We start from the raw sequence: 14110 nt of genomic DNA on the forward strand, positions 1-14110 counted from the left end.
AGTCAAACCTTAGCACACCCCCCCTCCCGTAGGCTAAGACGTCTGTATTATTTGTATGGAACATATTTCCAGCAGTTGCATATACTCATAGCCCTGCTCATGTTTCTGTTCTTCCTCTATCCCAAATGGTCCTGTGTGCTGGTGCAGCAACAACAGCTGTGAAATGTGTGTGCACTTTTTGTGGAGTGGAGTCCCATTGCACAACTGCAGCTCGATCTGCCCTTCTGCATGGTAGCCATGCAGCATTTAGTGCCTTGAATGCTCATGGAGCACATTTCTCTCAAATATTCCTCATCTCAGTACCAAAGTTCCACACAAATGTGGTGCCTCATCACTTTTATATTGAAATAATGTACATCATTAGTAAAGAATAGTTACACTGAGGTTCTGTAATGAGTCATGTAAATAATAAGGAAAAAGTCATGTAGCCTTTGGAGTTTCCTTTAGCTGGGATCTTTGTACAGGAGTCTTGGGGGGGGCAGGTGCACACGGAAGAGGCATCATAAAGGTGTCATAAATTCAGCACAGCCAGGGAGAATCCTGCGGGGTCCAAGCGAGAGAGAAATAGGTCACATTGGCATCGCTTGACACAACAAGGGAGCCTCTGCCCGAAAACAAGATGGCGGTACTGTCGGCCTTTGAGTCATATGCCCCGAAGCAACATGGCGGCGAAGTGCCTCATCCAGAGCAAGTGCCTACGCCCTCTCCCCGCGACCTCCACGGCAGGAGCCCGCCCGGAGGTCGCCTCTTTGCGCGTGCGCAGTAGTGACGTCTTCCTTGCTGTGGCGCCGGAGACCCTGGCGGAGCACGTGCGGGGGGACGCACGTTTTAATTAACGTCAGCAGTAGGCGCCGTCGGCCCTTTCCGCTCCGTCCTGGGAGGCATGCGCAGTGGGGAGCCGCGGCAGCGTATGTGTGTGGGCTAGATGGGTTTGAAATGGCTCCAGTGAGGCCCAGCCTGGCCTGGCTCAGGTACGAGGGGTGCTCGCGGGGTTCGGCAGAGAGGCTCCGAAGGGAACGATGGGGGCCTCCGGCCCGCCCGCCCCTCTAACAGGCCCGTCTAGGCAGGACGGGATCCCTTGGGGGTAGGCCCCGCTCCCGCGTTCAGGCCCCGCATTGTTGCCGGGGAGGAGCGCACGAAGCCGCTTGCTTCGCCTGGGCCGTTACTGAGCAGATTCCATCCCTCAGAGGCCTTCGGCCTCGCTCGGGGCAGCGGGAGGCTTCCTCACGGCCACCTGCCCTCGGCTTCCCGCACCGAGACTCCCTCACTCGGACCTGCCCTCGCCCCCGCCGCCTCACAAGGGCGCGCGGAGACTCCCTCAGAGCAGCCCCTGCCGTCTTCGCTGTCTGCCCGTTCAGGTTGCAGGCCCAGGCTTCGATTCTTAGGGGGTTCGAGCATCGAGGTTACCGTGAGTTGCGGGCAGAGCCCCCTTCCTCCTTGGTTATTACCGGGACTCTGCGGGGTGGCTCTCGGGGCAGCGACTGTCTTGTCTGTGTTTGTACAGGGCCCACCGCGCTAGGGTTCTGCTCTATGCCTGGGGCCCCGTGGTGCTACTGTAATACAAATCGCAATGAAGAGTAATGTTCGGTAGACAAATTTACGTCCCAACCCTGTACATACGTATGTGAGTCATTCCTGTGAGATTAGTGGGACGGTCTGTACATAATTAAATACATAATTAAATGAAAGTGTTAAAGCTTTAGTCATTTTGCAAATGACTATGCAAGTTAACAAATAATCTGAATTGAAAAAGTCCAGGAACAGGTGGAGAGCGACAGATAACTCCTGTAGTGACTCTAGCTAATGGGGCGGGGGCGGGGGGAGAGTGACAGAGGTGGGAAGGAGGAGGGCATTTAAGCGTTCTCTCTATGCCACAAGAACTGTTTGTATATTGACTGGATTTACCACTTATTACTTACTTAGGGTGTCTACGCTGCAAAAAAAAAAGTGTGTTTTTAACTCTGGTTAAAATAGCAGTGAAGGCAACTCAGGTTAACAGCATGAGTTCAACCTGGCTTTAACTTGCACTCCTAGAGACTAACAACTCTAGTTAAAAGAAGGATTGCTGTGTCTTCACTGCTATCTTAACCTTCCTATTTAAAGGTGTAACTATCTGGGTGTAACTTTCCAATTGTACTGCTCAGCAAAAGTGCCCAAAATTTATATATTGCATGTTCCTAACCAACCATGTTTGGAGAGTGAGTGACTTTGAGCACAAAAATGATTTTTGCTTATTTAAATATTGTTTTATTCTTCTGTGAAAATCCCCCCAGACCTCATTAGAAACTTTAATTTAATTCAGTTTTCAGCTTTTCCTGTACATTTAAATATCTTTAGTTTTGTTGTCAAGATGTGAGGAGGGATAGCTTAGTGGTTTGAGCATTGGCCTGCTAAACCCTGGTTTTGAGAGTTCAGCCCTTGAGGAGGCCATTTAGGGGTCTGGGGCAAAAATCTGTCTGGGGATTGGTCCTGCCCTGAGCAGGGGGTTGGACTAGATGGCTTCCTGAGTTCCCTTCCAACCCTGATATTCTATGATTCTATGAAGGGCTCTTCAGTGTCTCAATGAGAGTAAGATCTCATTCTGTCATTTGTTAGATTGCACATTGATTTGACAGAGCTCAGAAGCTTTGCATGTTGAACACCAGACTCATGTATAAAAAGAAAACTTTGACCTAGGAATGGAATAGTTAAAAGTTTGTGGAACATGTTTTAAAATACTGTTAATATTAGCTGAAATATTTATAACAGTAGCTGCTTATTCATTTTAATAGATCACAGTTATAGAAGATAAAACACTGAGGATTTTGCCTTCCATCATGGCTCAGTTTGGAGGACAGAAGAATCCCCCATGGGCTACTCAGTTTACAGCCACTGCAGTATCTCAACCAGGTCAGTTTGTATATCATTTAATGTTTGAACTCTGACATCTAGTTGAATTGCAGATTCTACTGTTGTGCAGAATGATATATTTCAGAGTAGCAGCCGTGTTAGTCTGTATCCGCAAAAAGAACAGGAATACTTGTGGCACCTTAGACCTGGTCTACACTGGGGGGTCGGTATAAGATACGCAACTTCAGCTACGGGAATAGGGTAGCTGAAGTCGACGTATCTTATTTTGACTTACCTCCCATCTCACGATGCGGGATCGATGGCCGCAGCTCCCCTGTCGACTCCGCTACCGCCACTCGCCCTGGTGGACTTCCGGAGTTGATGGGAGCGCATTCGGGGATCGATACATCGCATCTCGTCTAGACACGATATATTGATCCCTGATAGTTCGATCAATCAGCGGGTAGTCTGGATGTACCCTTAGAGACTAACACATTTACTTGAGCATAAGCTTTCATGGGCTACAGCCCATTTCATCAGATGCATACACTGAAACATACAGCAAGAAGATATTTATACATAAATGATATAGTGATAACAGAATATTTACCAAACAAGTCAGTTAACGTTTAAAGGTTGACTGTCTTAGATTTGAATGAAATAATAATGGTAATCAGTTAGGTATCTTAGTGAACAACTTAAGTCACTTATATCCAAAGTTGTGTAAAATGCATTTTGACCATGGTAATTCGTCACTCAAGATGAAATGTAAAAGGATTAGTAAAGGCTGATGGAATAACTGCTTGGAAATCCTAAGAGTTTCACCTTAGGAAACTTCAACCAGTATCACATATCTACACAATGGGTGTTTGCTTTTTGCTTATTACTGAATGTACTTGTGTATTGTAGTAAGTACTTCTTCTTTGAGAATCGCTTGTATAGATTCCTATTCGTGGGATGTGCTTGCACTCTCTGTGCAAACTGGAACCCTCTATCAAAGTTACCTGCACCACAAGTCCTGTCTTGATGTTCAAAAGAGTGTTTTTCAATCATTGTGGCCAGTTATCTTAATGCAATTCTAAAATCCCCAATCAAATTGCAGGCTAACTTGTTTGAAGCTATGTCAACTGGCTGTATTTTAGGGAGGGATCTCTTCTAGATGTAAAGGAGTGTAAAGGTTCCCAAGCAGCAACGTGAATCTGAAGATTGCTATATAGTAGTCAAAGAAATCAAGTGTTTTGGTACTTCTGTTGCTGTGGGCTTGCTACGACCCAAGAGAGGAGACAGAGGCACTCCAGAACTAAACATTGTGGGTTATTTCAGTATTAAGATTGCAAAGTCAAGCACGTGGAAGTTAAAAAAGTGCCGGAATTAAGGTTACTTGTGCAACCTTAATTTGGTCCCCTTGTGCATATGTATTATGATACTGACTTTAATTACACAATCACATACTATTTTATTCCACAGAGCCCCTGCCTCATTCAGTGTGCTCAGTTAGTGAGCAAATAAGCAATATTTTGTTTTCCCATTATTCAGTGTGTGGCTTTAGTTTAGGCCTTTTTTACAGCACACTATTCAAACTCTTCTCTAAAGACAGAATTATTAATTTTCTCATGGACTTTTCTGTGAAACTCATCAGTATAATATCAGAGTGTTTCATAAACACAAATTAATTTGTCTCCCAAATCTTCTGTGAAAGAGTATTTTCATCTCCATTTTACAAATGGGAAACTGAGGCACCGAGTAAGATCAAAAGTATGCACTAATTTTATGTTTTCAGTTTGAGATGCTTAGGACTTGATTTTATAAGGTACTTAGCATTATAGGTGACTATATATTCAAGCACAGCTCCCATTGACTTCAGCTGCTGCTGAGAGTGCTCAGCACTTTTACAAAAATGAGGTTCCAGGGTTTCAAGCTGGGCATCCAGAAAAAATAAGAAACATAGTTAGTGACCATCTCCAAAAAGTTTGGTTTAAGAGACTTGCTTAGCATCACACAGGAACTTGGTGGCAGAGGCAGGGATAGAATTCAGTTCTCCAAGGCAGCATTTAACTGTCTTAATCATGATACCTTTCTCTTTTTGCCATCACCTGTGTCATTTGTTACTCATCTTCCAACTTCTGTAACAAATGAGGCAGGAATTCTGCAGACAAGTCTCCTTCGCTAAACAGTCCTAATTCATCCTCAGTGCAGGTCCATCTTATGCACTGGATGAGGCAGGGGTTCTGTGGAAAAATATAGTATGTAATCATGTAAGTGAAGACTCATTCCCAATGCATATTCACTAGGGGGCCAAATTAAGGTTACACAAACAACCTTAATTGGGGGCATTTCCTAACTTTTGAGTGCTTGACTTTAATGCAACCTTAATAATGTTCTTAGTATATTTTTTGTATGTAATTTCCTGACTTATTAAAAAAGCAAACTGAAAACACAATTTCCATCACATGGCAGTATATTGACACCCATGTGGATCATCACATTTGGAACCTTTAATTCCACCACTCAGACTAATGCCATTTGAGCTAATGGAGTAACTAATAGAAGATAACATACTATTTCTATATGGAGCAACAGTAGAGGGGGATGGTATAACTGTGAAACCCATTGGCAAAGTATTTGCTGACAGCAGGAGGAATGTTGAGAATCAGGAATCTTTGGTTCCATCCCAGGCTCTATAGGGGAATGTGTTCTGGGGAGCATAGATTTTTCTGCTTGTTCCCCACTCTTAAAGTTTAACCCCCTTTGCCCTGTCCCCTCAAACTTGTCCAGATCCTTTCTCTTCCCCGTACCAGGATCCTTGTTCCAGACTCATTCTCCTTGCCTACCACATCCCAATCACCACTCTTTAGACTTCTCCTCCCCATCCTAGTTTCATTGCCTAGCCAGTTGCAGTTCCACCTCCCATCTCCTTGTCCAAGCTCTCTCCCCCTCCAGTCAGACTCTCCCAGCTCTACTCCCTGTCTCCTTGTCTTTCTCTCATTGCCAAACCAGTGGCATTCCCTATCTATTCCTTTCACTTTTGCTGTCTCTTGTCCCCCTTGCATTTGAATCAGATGGCTTCTGACTGCCAGCAGCGGGAGCCATTGGGGGCACAGGAGAGAGACTTTCTGCCTTGTTACAATGCTTGGCCATCTACGTGACCAGGGAGAGGCGGTTGGCCAATGGAGACTCCTGCGACTGTGGGGCTTGTTTCTGGTCCTTAGTCGGTTCACGTATCTGGGCGGAGTTCCTCTGGGCGGCGTCCACTGGCTCCCTTGACGCCTTCAAGGAGCAGTGGGCGCTGTCTGGGGTTCTCTGCTCGGTGTCCCCGTCAGGCTCCCTTCTTATAACCCTTTGACTGCACTCCTGTCCCTGTTCTTTTATTAGTTGTCCCCCGAAATTAGTGGGTTTCTGAGGTCCTGTAGGTCCTCCCCTTAGGCTGTGGGGGGGATCCTTTAGCATTGGGCGGGCTTCTGCCCGCCCAGTTCCCAGAAATCTAATAGATACAGTGCTTGGCCCTACCCTGGTTCAGAGCCTCCATTGCAGTGAAGTGGCCTGGCACATGTTCAGTTGCGCTAGGGGGTTGGTGCATGCAACCACCAGAGCTGTAAGAGTTGTGAGGTGAGGGACCATGCTCAGTCACTCTGGAGTTGGTGCATGAGCAAACTGGTCAACACTAGGAGAGGTGAGAGACTTGAACGTGCTCAATGAGAATGGACTCACCAGGGTTTAGCTGTTGAATTCTAGTAAACCTTTACTGAACTTTTTTTTTCAAAGGCTTATAACCTGACCAAGTTTGGGTGGATTTTCATGGGGAGGGCAAAAGGCACATTCCAGACTCAAAAGCCTCCACCTCTCAAATTTCAAGTGCCTGCTCCAAAGCATGGAAGTGCTAGTATTTTGAAGAGAAGGTCCCAAGGACTTTTTAATGTGGTCAAAATAAGGTGTTTCCCCCATCTTCATTCTCTGAAAGAGGAGACATCTGTCACAGAAATTTTCAGCTGAAACTGTTAAAGTTTGGCAAAGTTATAAGCAACTTTTCTCCAGCAGCCTTCTCTGTCAAGATTGCAGCTTGCAAGCAACCCAGTAAAGATCCTTGGTTTCATGGCTTCCTGCATTTATTGTTTGCAAGACTTGGAATAAAGCCTTTCTGCGCTGGTTAAGGGTAGATATTATGGGGATGAGCATTACAGAAAATCTTGAGAATGAGTCTCATAGATGCAAGCATATTTGCAGATCCTAGTAATAGTGCTGGACATTTCCCATAAATGCCTGCAAGGGTTTCCATCAGCAGTGATTGTGACACCTTTTAGGTTTTGGCTGCAATCCTTAGTAGGGACCATCTTCAGAATCAAGATTTGTGGATAACCAGTGAAGCCAGATTTTTTTTATAAACTTCTTTGAACCTGGAACAATCTGATTTTGACTTGAAAGCTTTTCTTTTTCTGATTAATCTTAACACATGGCTTTGTGCTATATCATTGGTTTTCAAACTTTTTGTATTGGTGACCCCTTTCACACAGCAAGCCTCTGAGTGTGACCCCCCATAAATTAAAAATGAGGGGTAATTTAATGGGGGCAACCCCTGTGTATCCACCTTGTGACCCCCAGTTTGAGAACCCCTGTGCTATATTAATTGACAGTGAGGAAAATGAATCTTGGGGCGCTTGGACAACCCAACTTTGCCATCTTGAACCTCATCTTCAATCTTGGGCTTTTATACCAACTGGGAATAGTTTTTTGCAAGCACTTTGGAGGACAGGATTAGAATGCAAAATGACTGTGACTAATTAGAGAATTGGTCTGAAATCAAGGTGAAATTCAATGAAGACAAATGCAGAGTACTTCCCTTAGTAAGGAAAAATCAAATGCCCAACTACAAAATGATGAATAACTGCTGAAAAGGATCTGGGGTTGATAGTGGATCACACACTGAGCCTTTTCTGCAATTACACCTCTACCCCGATATAACGCAGTCCTCAGGAGCCAAAAAATCTCACCGCCTTATAGGTGAGACTGTGTTATATCGGGTTTGGTCCGATACGCCGTGCCAGACTGGACTAGCTTCCCTGGCGGTGATTTAAAGGGCCTGGTGCTCCAACTACTGTGGGGAGCCCCGGGCCCTTTAAAGCACTGCCAGAGCTCCGGCAGCAGGGCTTGGATGGGGATTTAAAGGGCCCGGGGTTCCCCGCAGCGCCTGGAGCCTCTGGCCCTTCAGATCACCGCCCAAGCCTGGCTGCCAGAGCCCCAGCGGGAATTTAAAGGGCCCGGGGCTCCAGTTGCTGTGAGGAGCCCTGGTCCCTTTAAATCACTGTCAGAGCTCTGGCAGCGGGGCTCAGGTGGTGCTTTAAAGGGCCCAGGGCTCTCCACTGCTTTACCGCGTTATATCTGAATTCGTATTATATCGGGTCGCGTTCTATTGAGGTGCAGGTGTACATCACATTGTTGGCTAATATTCTGGGGTATATTAATAGGAGGAGTGTATATAAGACACAGGAGATAATTGTCCCACTCCACTGGGCACTGGTGAGGCCTCATTTGGAGTATTGTATCCATTTCTGGGCTCCACACTGTAGGAAAGATGGGGACAAAGTGGAGAGCATCCAGAGAAGAACAAAAGTAAAAGGTTTAAAAACCTGACCTATGAGGAAAGATTAAAAAAATTGGACATGTTTAGTTTTGAGAAAAGAAAATGGGCGGGGGGGCCCTAATAAGTCTTCACATATGCTAAGAACTGTTATAAAGAGGACACCGATCAGTTCTCTGTACCCGCTGGAGGTGGGGACAAGAAATAATGAGCTTAATCTGTGGCAAGAGAGATTTGTTAGCTGTAAGGAAAAACTTGATAACTATACTGGTAGTTATGTTCTGGAATAGGCTTCCAAGGGTACGTCCAGGCTACCAGCCGGAAAGAAAGAAATTTGGCCAAACATTTGTCAGGACTGGTCTAGGTTTACTAGTTCTTGCCTCAGTGCAGGGGAATGGACTTGAATGACTTCTCAAAGTCCCTTGCAGCCCTACATTGTTATGATTTTATGATCTTCTGGGGAGGAGCACAAGCACAGTGGACAGCCTCATTCCAAAGTATACGCTGCTCAGCATAACTGATCCCTCAAGTCTTCAGTGTTAGCCTGCATATTTCAAAAGTGAACACTTCCATTAGATCGCTTTCCCTCTAAAGAGAATTCATATTCCTTTCTGTTTTGATCAAGAGGACGTAGAGGTTTAGATTCTTTGAAAGATGCTTTTGCATGTATTCTAGAGTCAGGCGCACCTGTATGACTCTCCTGCAGTTCCTTTCATTCTAAATTCAATCTGGAAATCTTAAACGAACAGGACTTGAGTAACTTTCTTAATTTGCCTATTCCACTGCTGATTTGGTTAAGATTGTCTTCCTTGCTTGGGGAAGAATATGTGCAGGAGGGGACAAATGGCAAGTCTTCTCTGCTTAAGTTTCAATCAGTGTCACTCTCTGGGTTTTGGGAGTAGTTCATCCATCAACTTGTGCTCAAGACCCATGTCCTTTGTGGCTGTTGACCGCCTGTGGAGGAGAACTGAGTACATTGTTGGTAGTGGTTGTCAGCACATCTGAGGGTGCTCTTGATGATGGACTGTCACTCTTCCTCTTGAGTAGCACTGTCCTTCTCTAGTGGTGCTCTTGTGTGGTTCTTTGTGGTCCCATCTTGTCATCTCCTCTTGCTTAATGTGCATGTGATGTTGGGAGGAGACATGAGTTGCAATGTCTGCAATATGGTGATGAGACACAGCTTTATGACTCCATCCCCACTGAGAATGTGGTTGATTGCATTACTGAGTATCTGGGTGAAACTGGAACATGTAATGAGCATCTAGGACCCCCTACTAATAGAAATTGCTAAGACTTAATTTGAAGAGGGCAGTCTTATCACTTTCATTAAAGCATTCAGTAGTCTAAATACTCAAGAAGCTATTGTTTTGCAATACAGATTACTTTACTGGGAAAAAAATCATAAGACTGCTGAGTCAGATAACAGCAATATGTGGATATTTCCCTTATCGCTAATACAAACACCATCATTCACTTATCTCAAGGCCTGCATGGCAAAGATCAGTACCTGGATAAAGAGTAGTTGGATGAAGTTAAACCTTGGCATGACTCAGATCACTTTGGAATGGACAGGCAAAATCTTGGAAGAACATGCTACCACACTAACATGAATCTCTGGAGGACATCTGCCCCCTCATTGTCAAATTCAAGTGCCGTGTTCTACGCCGTGTTGATGCCTTATACAACCTGGAATCTCATCTAGTGACAACTATAAAAAAGCTACTTTTGCTGTGCCCTATCTTATCTGATGCAGTCCAGGCCTTAACCTTCCATGTATTTGTGACTTTGAGGTTTGATTTATTGTAATGCAAGGTAACTTGGTAAGAAAGCACCAACATTGGGGAGGGAGACTTCTGGTGCAGAAATCAGTGACCCATCTCCTTACTAAGAGGTTGATGAGAGTACATTATCGCTGTACTTTGTTCACTTCTCTAACTACCTTTTGAATATAAAGTAAAAATTATGGTGGTGATTCAGTAAACGTTATGTGAAGACTTGTGCCCTGAAGTGGGAGACCTTTCATTGTGGACTCTGCTTGGGTAGTACTCAGTTAATGTCCACAATTCAACTTACTTTATTTTTTTTCTTCAATCAGCATACTCAGGCAGGTTAACCTAGAAGCCCTATCTCAGATTCAGTATCTTTCATGTTTTCACATGATACTGAAAAGATATTTTTTAAGGGTCTCCTTATTGTCATTAATCTTTATAAAAACATCCTAAACTTTCTGATACTTGAAAGGATTGTATTAACTGTAGTAAATAAAAACTGTTGGAAGTTGGTCTCTCTCCCATCTTTTTTGGTTCCGTGTACACATTTTCTTTAAACTTTTTTCTCTCCTGATATCCTCTGAAAGAAAACCACATAAACAAGAATAACTTAGACTTCTCAGGGGAAACTGAAACTGACTGTACAAAGAAAGTACTGTCAAACGAAATAGATTCTTCTTTAGCTTTAGTTATTTTAGGATTTTCTTGCAACAATACTAAGGGTATGTCCATACTACCCGCCCGGGTCGGCGGGTAGCGATCGACTTCTCGGAGTTCAATATATCGCGTCTCATCTAGACGCGATATATCGAACTCCGAACGCGCTCCCGTCGACTCCGGAACTCTACGACCGCGAACGGCGGTGGCGGAGTCGACGGGGGAGCCGCAGACTTCGATCCCGTGCCGTGAGGATGGGTAAGTACTTCGAACTAAGGTACTTCGAGTTCAGCTACGCTATTCGCGTAGCTGAACTTGCGTACCTTAGCTCGAACCCCCCCTCCCCCCCAGTGTAGACCAGGCCTAAGGAGTCTACCTTCCTGCTCTTTAGATGTGATGGTCGCAGTCCTTATGGGATCACTATTTGAGCCATTTGAAGTTTCTCTTGATATATCTAGAAGGAATGATTTGTTATTGACAGGGAGAATGCGTGAAATCCAAGGTCTTTATACGGTGTTCCATATAAATAAGAACGTCTTGTGCCGCCATCCTGAATTTCTGACTTAAAAAAATCTGTTTTTTTTGTTTTGTTTTTTAAACCTAAATCAAACCTTGCTTTTCCCCTCAAATCCTCAAGAATTACCTGTGGTGGTAGATGGTTATGCAGCCTACATTTTAAATATGTCCTTAGTTACCTTTACGTAGACCTCACACACTATTTGTATAGCATATGGAGAGAATTCCACAGAAGACAGTCTGTATTTACTCAGATGTTGTCTAACTCAAGAACACTTTACATACAAACCTACTATGAGGGTACAGATGTCTCAGTATCTAAACTCAAATGCCAGTAAATCTAAGGCAGTAGTCTTTATGCATGAGAAATTTCTTTGTCTTGGAGATTTATGAATCTCAACAGAAACCCTTGAAAGAGAGTAGTAGTATTTTCACTTCAGAGGGGTGGAGGGGGGGTGTTTAGACACAAATTAAATACTTGGCCAAGTCACAGAAGGAGTTTTTGTCAGAGTTAGAAATTGAATCTGGGTCTCTTGAATACCAATCCAGTGCCTTAGCTGCTAGACCATCATTATTCCATGGGTTTTTCTGATTACATAATGTCCAATAAGTGGGATTCTGTATTTGAGATTTTTGAAGGAGAAAGAGAAGCTACTTAATAGAAAATGTAGTTAGTTGACATGATTTCTTATCTAGATGTGCACTTTTCCTCTTCTTTTTGAGTCTTAGGCTCTTTGTGAAAAGGAACTGGGCTGTGCTAGGGCTCCTTAAGTAATCCTAGGATCACATTTTTGGTCCCACGAAGAGGGCATGTGTGCATAGCCCTAACACACTGCTGTTTTTAGAGGCTTCTACCTTGACACTTAAGGTTGCATAGGCATCCTGCAAATATAGATCTATTTCTCCTTTCTCAGTCAACTTCTCCTGTTTCATCTTGTAGCAAAGATTTAGTCTGGTTTATTAATAAGGAAATGATTGTAATGTTACAAATTTAGAATTATTACTTCACTACTTGCTTAATGAAGTGAAGATTATGTCTTTTGTTTAAATATACAATTCTGTTAATTTAAGTAAAAATCCTAAAACTATTAAATCTATGAAAAGTTAAATGGATTCTGGCCTGGTCTGCTCACCTCTACAATCTTTAGATGATATTTTGTAGTTCTGAGGATTCCTTTTTTTTTTTCTGTATATTTTTTTTCCCTCATAACAAGCCTAGAAGACAAGCTCAAAGGAGGATATGGTTCCCTTCAGATCCCATTAATTCCGCTCTGAAAAGCCTCCTCTTTCTGTATTTAATTAGTGAGCTATAATTTGGCATCCGTAATGTAGATTTGAAAGTAGTTTTGGAACCCGTGAAGTATTTTTCCAAGTAGAAACAGTGTTATCTACAGAAGTAGTTCTTTCAGTTTCATTTCTTCTGATCTGCTTTTACCAGCATGTGTTGTGCTGTGGTGTTGTGGCAAAATGCTTAACAAAATTTAACTAAAATCAACAAAGATGCAACTCTTTTTACAAAATTACAATGGTACAATTTCAGATTTTGCCCCTCAAATTTACATAATAGAAATTATTAAAATATCCTGTGAGTTTCACAAACTTTCTAGTTAGATTTTTCTTAGGATTGGTTTACACTAGAAAGTATTGGCATTTACAGCATTAGTTCATGCTCATGGAACTTTGTGTCTACACGTGAAAGTGCTTGCAAACATTCTAAGTACCATTGTAAGCACACTAGCTATAGCAGAGGTGGGAAAACTACAGCCCGTGGGCCACATCCAGCCCGTGGCACGCTCCTGCCCGGCCCCTGAGCTCCTGTCCTGGGAGGCTAGCCCCTGGCCCCTCCCCTGTTGTATCCCCGCAGCCTCAACTCACTCTGCTGCCAGCGCAATGCTCTGGGTGGTGGGCTGCGAGCTCCTGGGGCAGTGCAGCTGTAGAGCCTGGCCTGATCCGGTGCTCTGTGCTGCGCGGTGGCGTGGCTGACTCCAGATGGGCGGCGCGGCTGCCTGTCCTGGCGCTCTGGGCAGCACGGCTGTAGCATCGCCAGCCACCGGTGCTCCAAGCAGCGCGGTAAGGGGGCAGGGAGCAGGGGGATTGGATAGAAGGCAGGGGAGTTTGGGGTGGTGGTCAGGGGGCAGGAGTGTGGCTAGGGGGCGGGGCGGTAAGAGGGCAGGGAACAGGGGGGGTTTAATGGGGGAAGGGTCCTGGGGGGGGCAGTCAGGAATGAGAGGGGAGGGGTTGGATGGGGTGATGGAGGGCAGTCAGGGGTAGGAGTTCCAGGGGCGGTCAGGGGACATGGAGGGTTGGATGGGGCAGGAGTCCTGGGGGGGGGGGGGCGTCAGGGGGTGAGAAGCAGGAGGAGGCGGATATGGGGGCGGGGGTAGGCCACGCCTGACTGTTTGGGGATGCACAGCCTCCCCTAACTGGCCTTCCATACAATTTTGGAAATGCGATGTGACCCTCAGGCGAAAAAGTTTGCCCACCCCTGAGCTACAGCAAGGTTTACAGTTCAGTTTGACCAGTTCAGTACTAGTGTAGAATGAATGTTTAGGTAATGTAGCTGTAAGTATCCATTCATTTGGCTGTCCTAGCAGAATTCCACCATGCTCTTGTGGTCTCTCCAGTAACAATTCTGATGATTCAATAACGCTGAGAGTAGCCCAGGAAAGTGATTGGTTGATATATCGATACTCTTCTGGGAGTTATCAAAGCAATCCAGGAGCTGCATGAGGCATATAGACCACAGTGCTAAGGCCTTAGAGGAAAC

At 44.6% G+C, this 14110-nt stretch overlaps 1 protein-coding gene across 2 annotated transcripts in view; it reads left to right on the forward strand.

Annotated features, from left to right (window-relative positions):
* The first annotated feature begins 827 nt into the window (after nt 1-827).
* CCAR1 (cell division cycle and apoptosis regulator 1) overlaps nt 828-14110 on the forward strand; it is a 43944-nt gene continuing 30661 nt past the window's right edge. For both annotated transcript variants that reach the window (XM_045024426.1, XM_045024427.1), the window contains exons 1-2: nt 828-971; nt 2772-2889. In XM_045024426.1, the coding sequence (XP_044880361.1) occupies nt 2817-2889 (73 nt within the window). In that variant the 5' untranslated portion in view covers nt 828-971; nt 2772-2816. The remainder of the gene's footprint in view (nt 972-2771; nt 2890-14110) is intronic.

The sequence above is a fragment of the Mauremys mutica genome, chromosome 7 (assembly GCF_020497125.1).
Source record: "Mauremys mutica isolate MM-2020 ecotype Southern chromosome 7, ASM2049712v1, whole genome shotgun sequence".
NCBI lineage: Eukaryota > Metazoa > Chordata > Testudines > Geoemydidae > Mauremys > Mauremys mutica.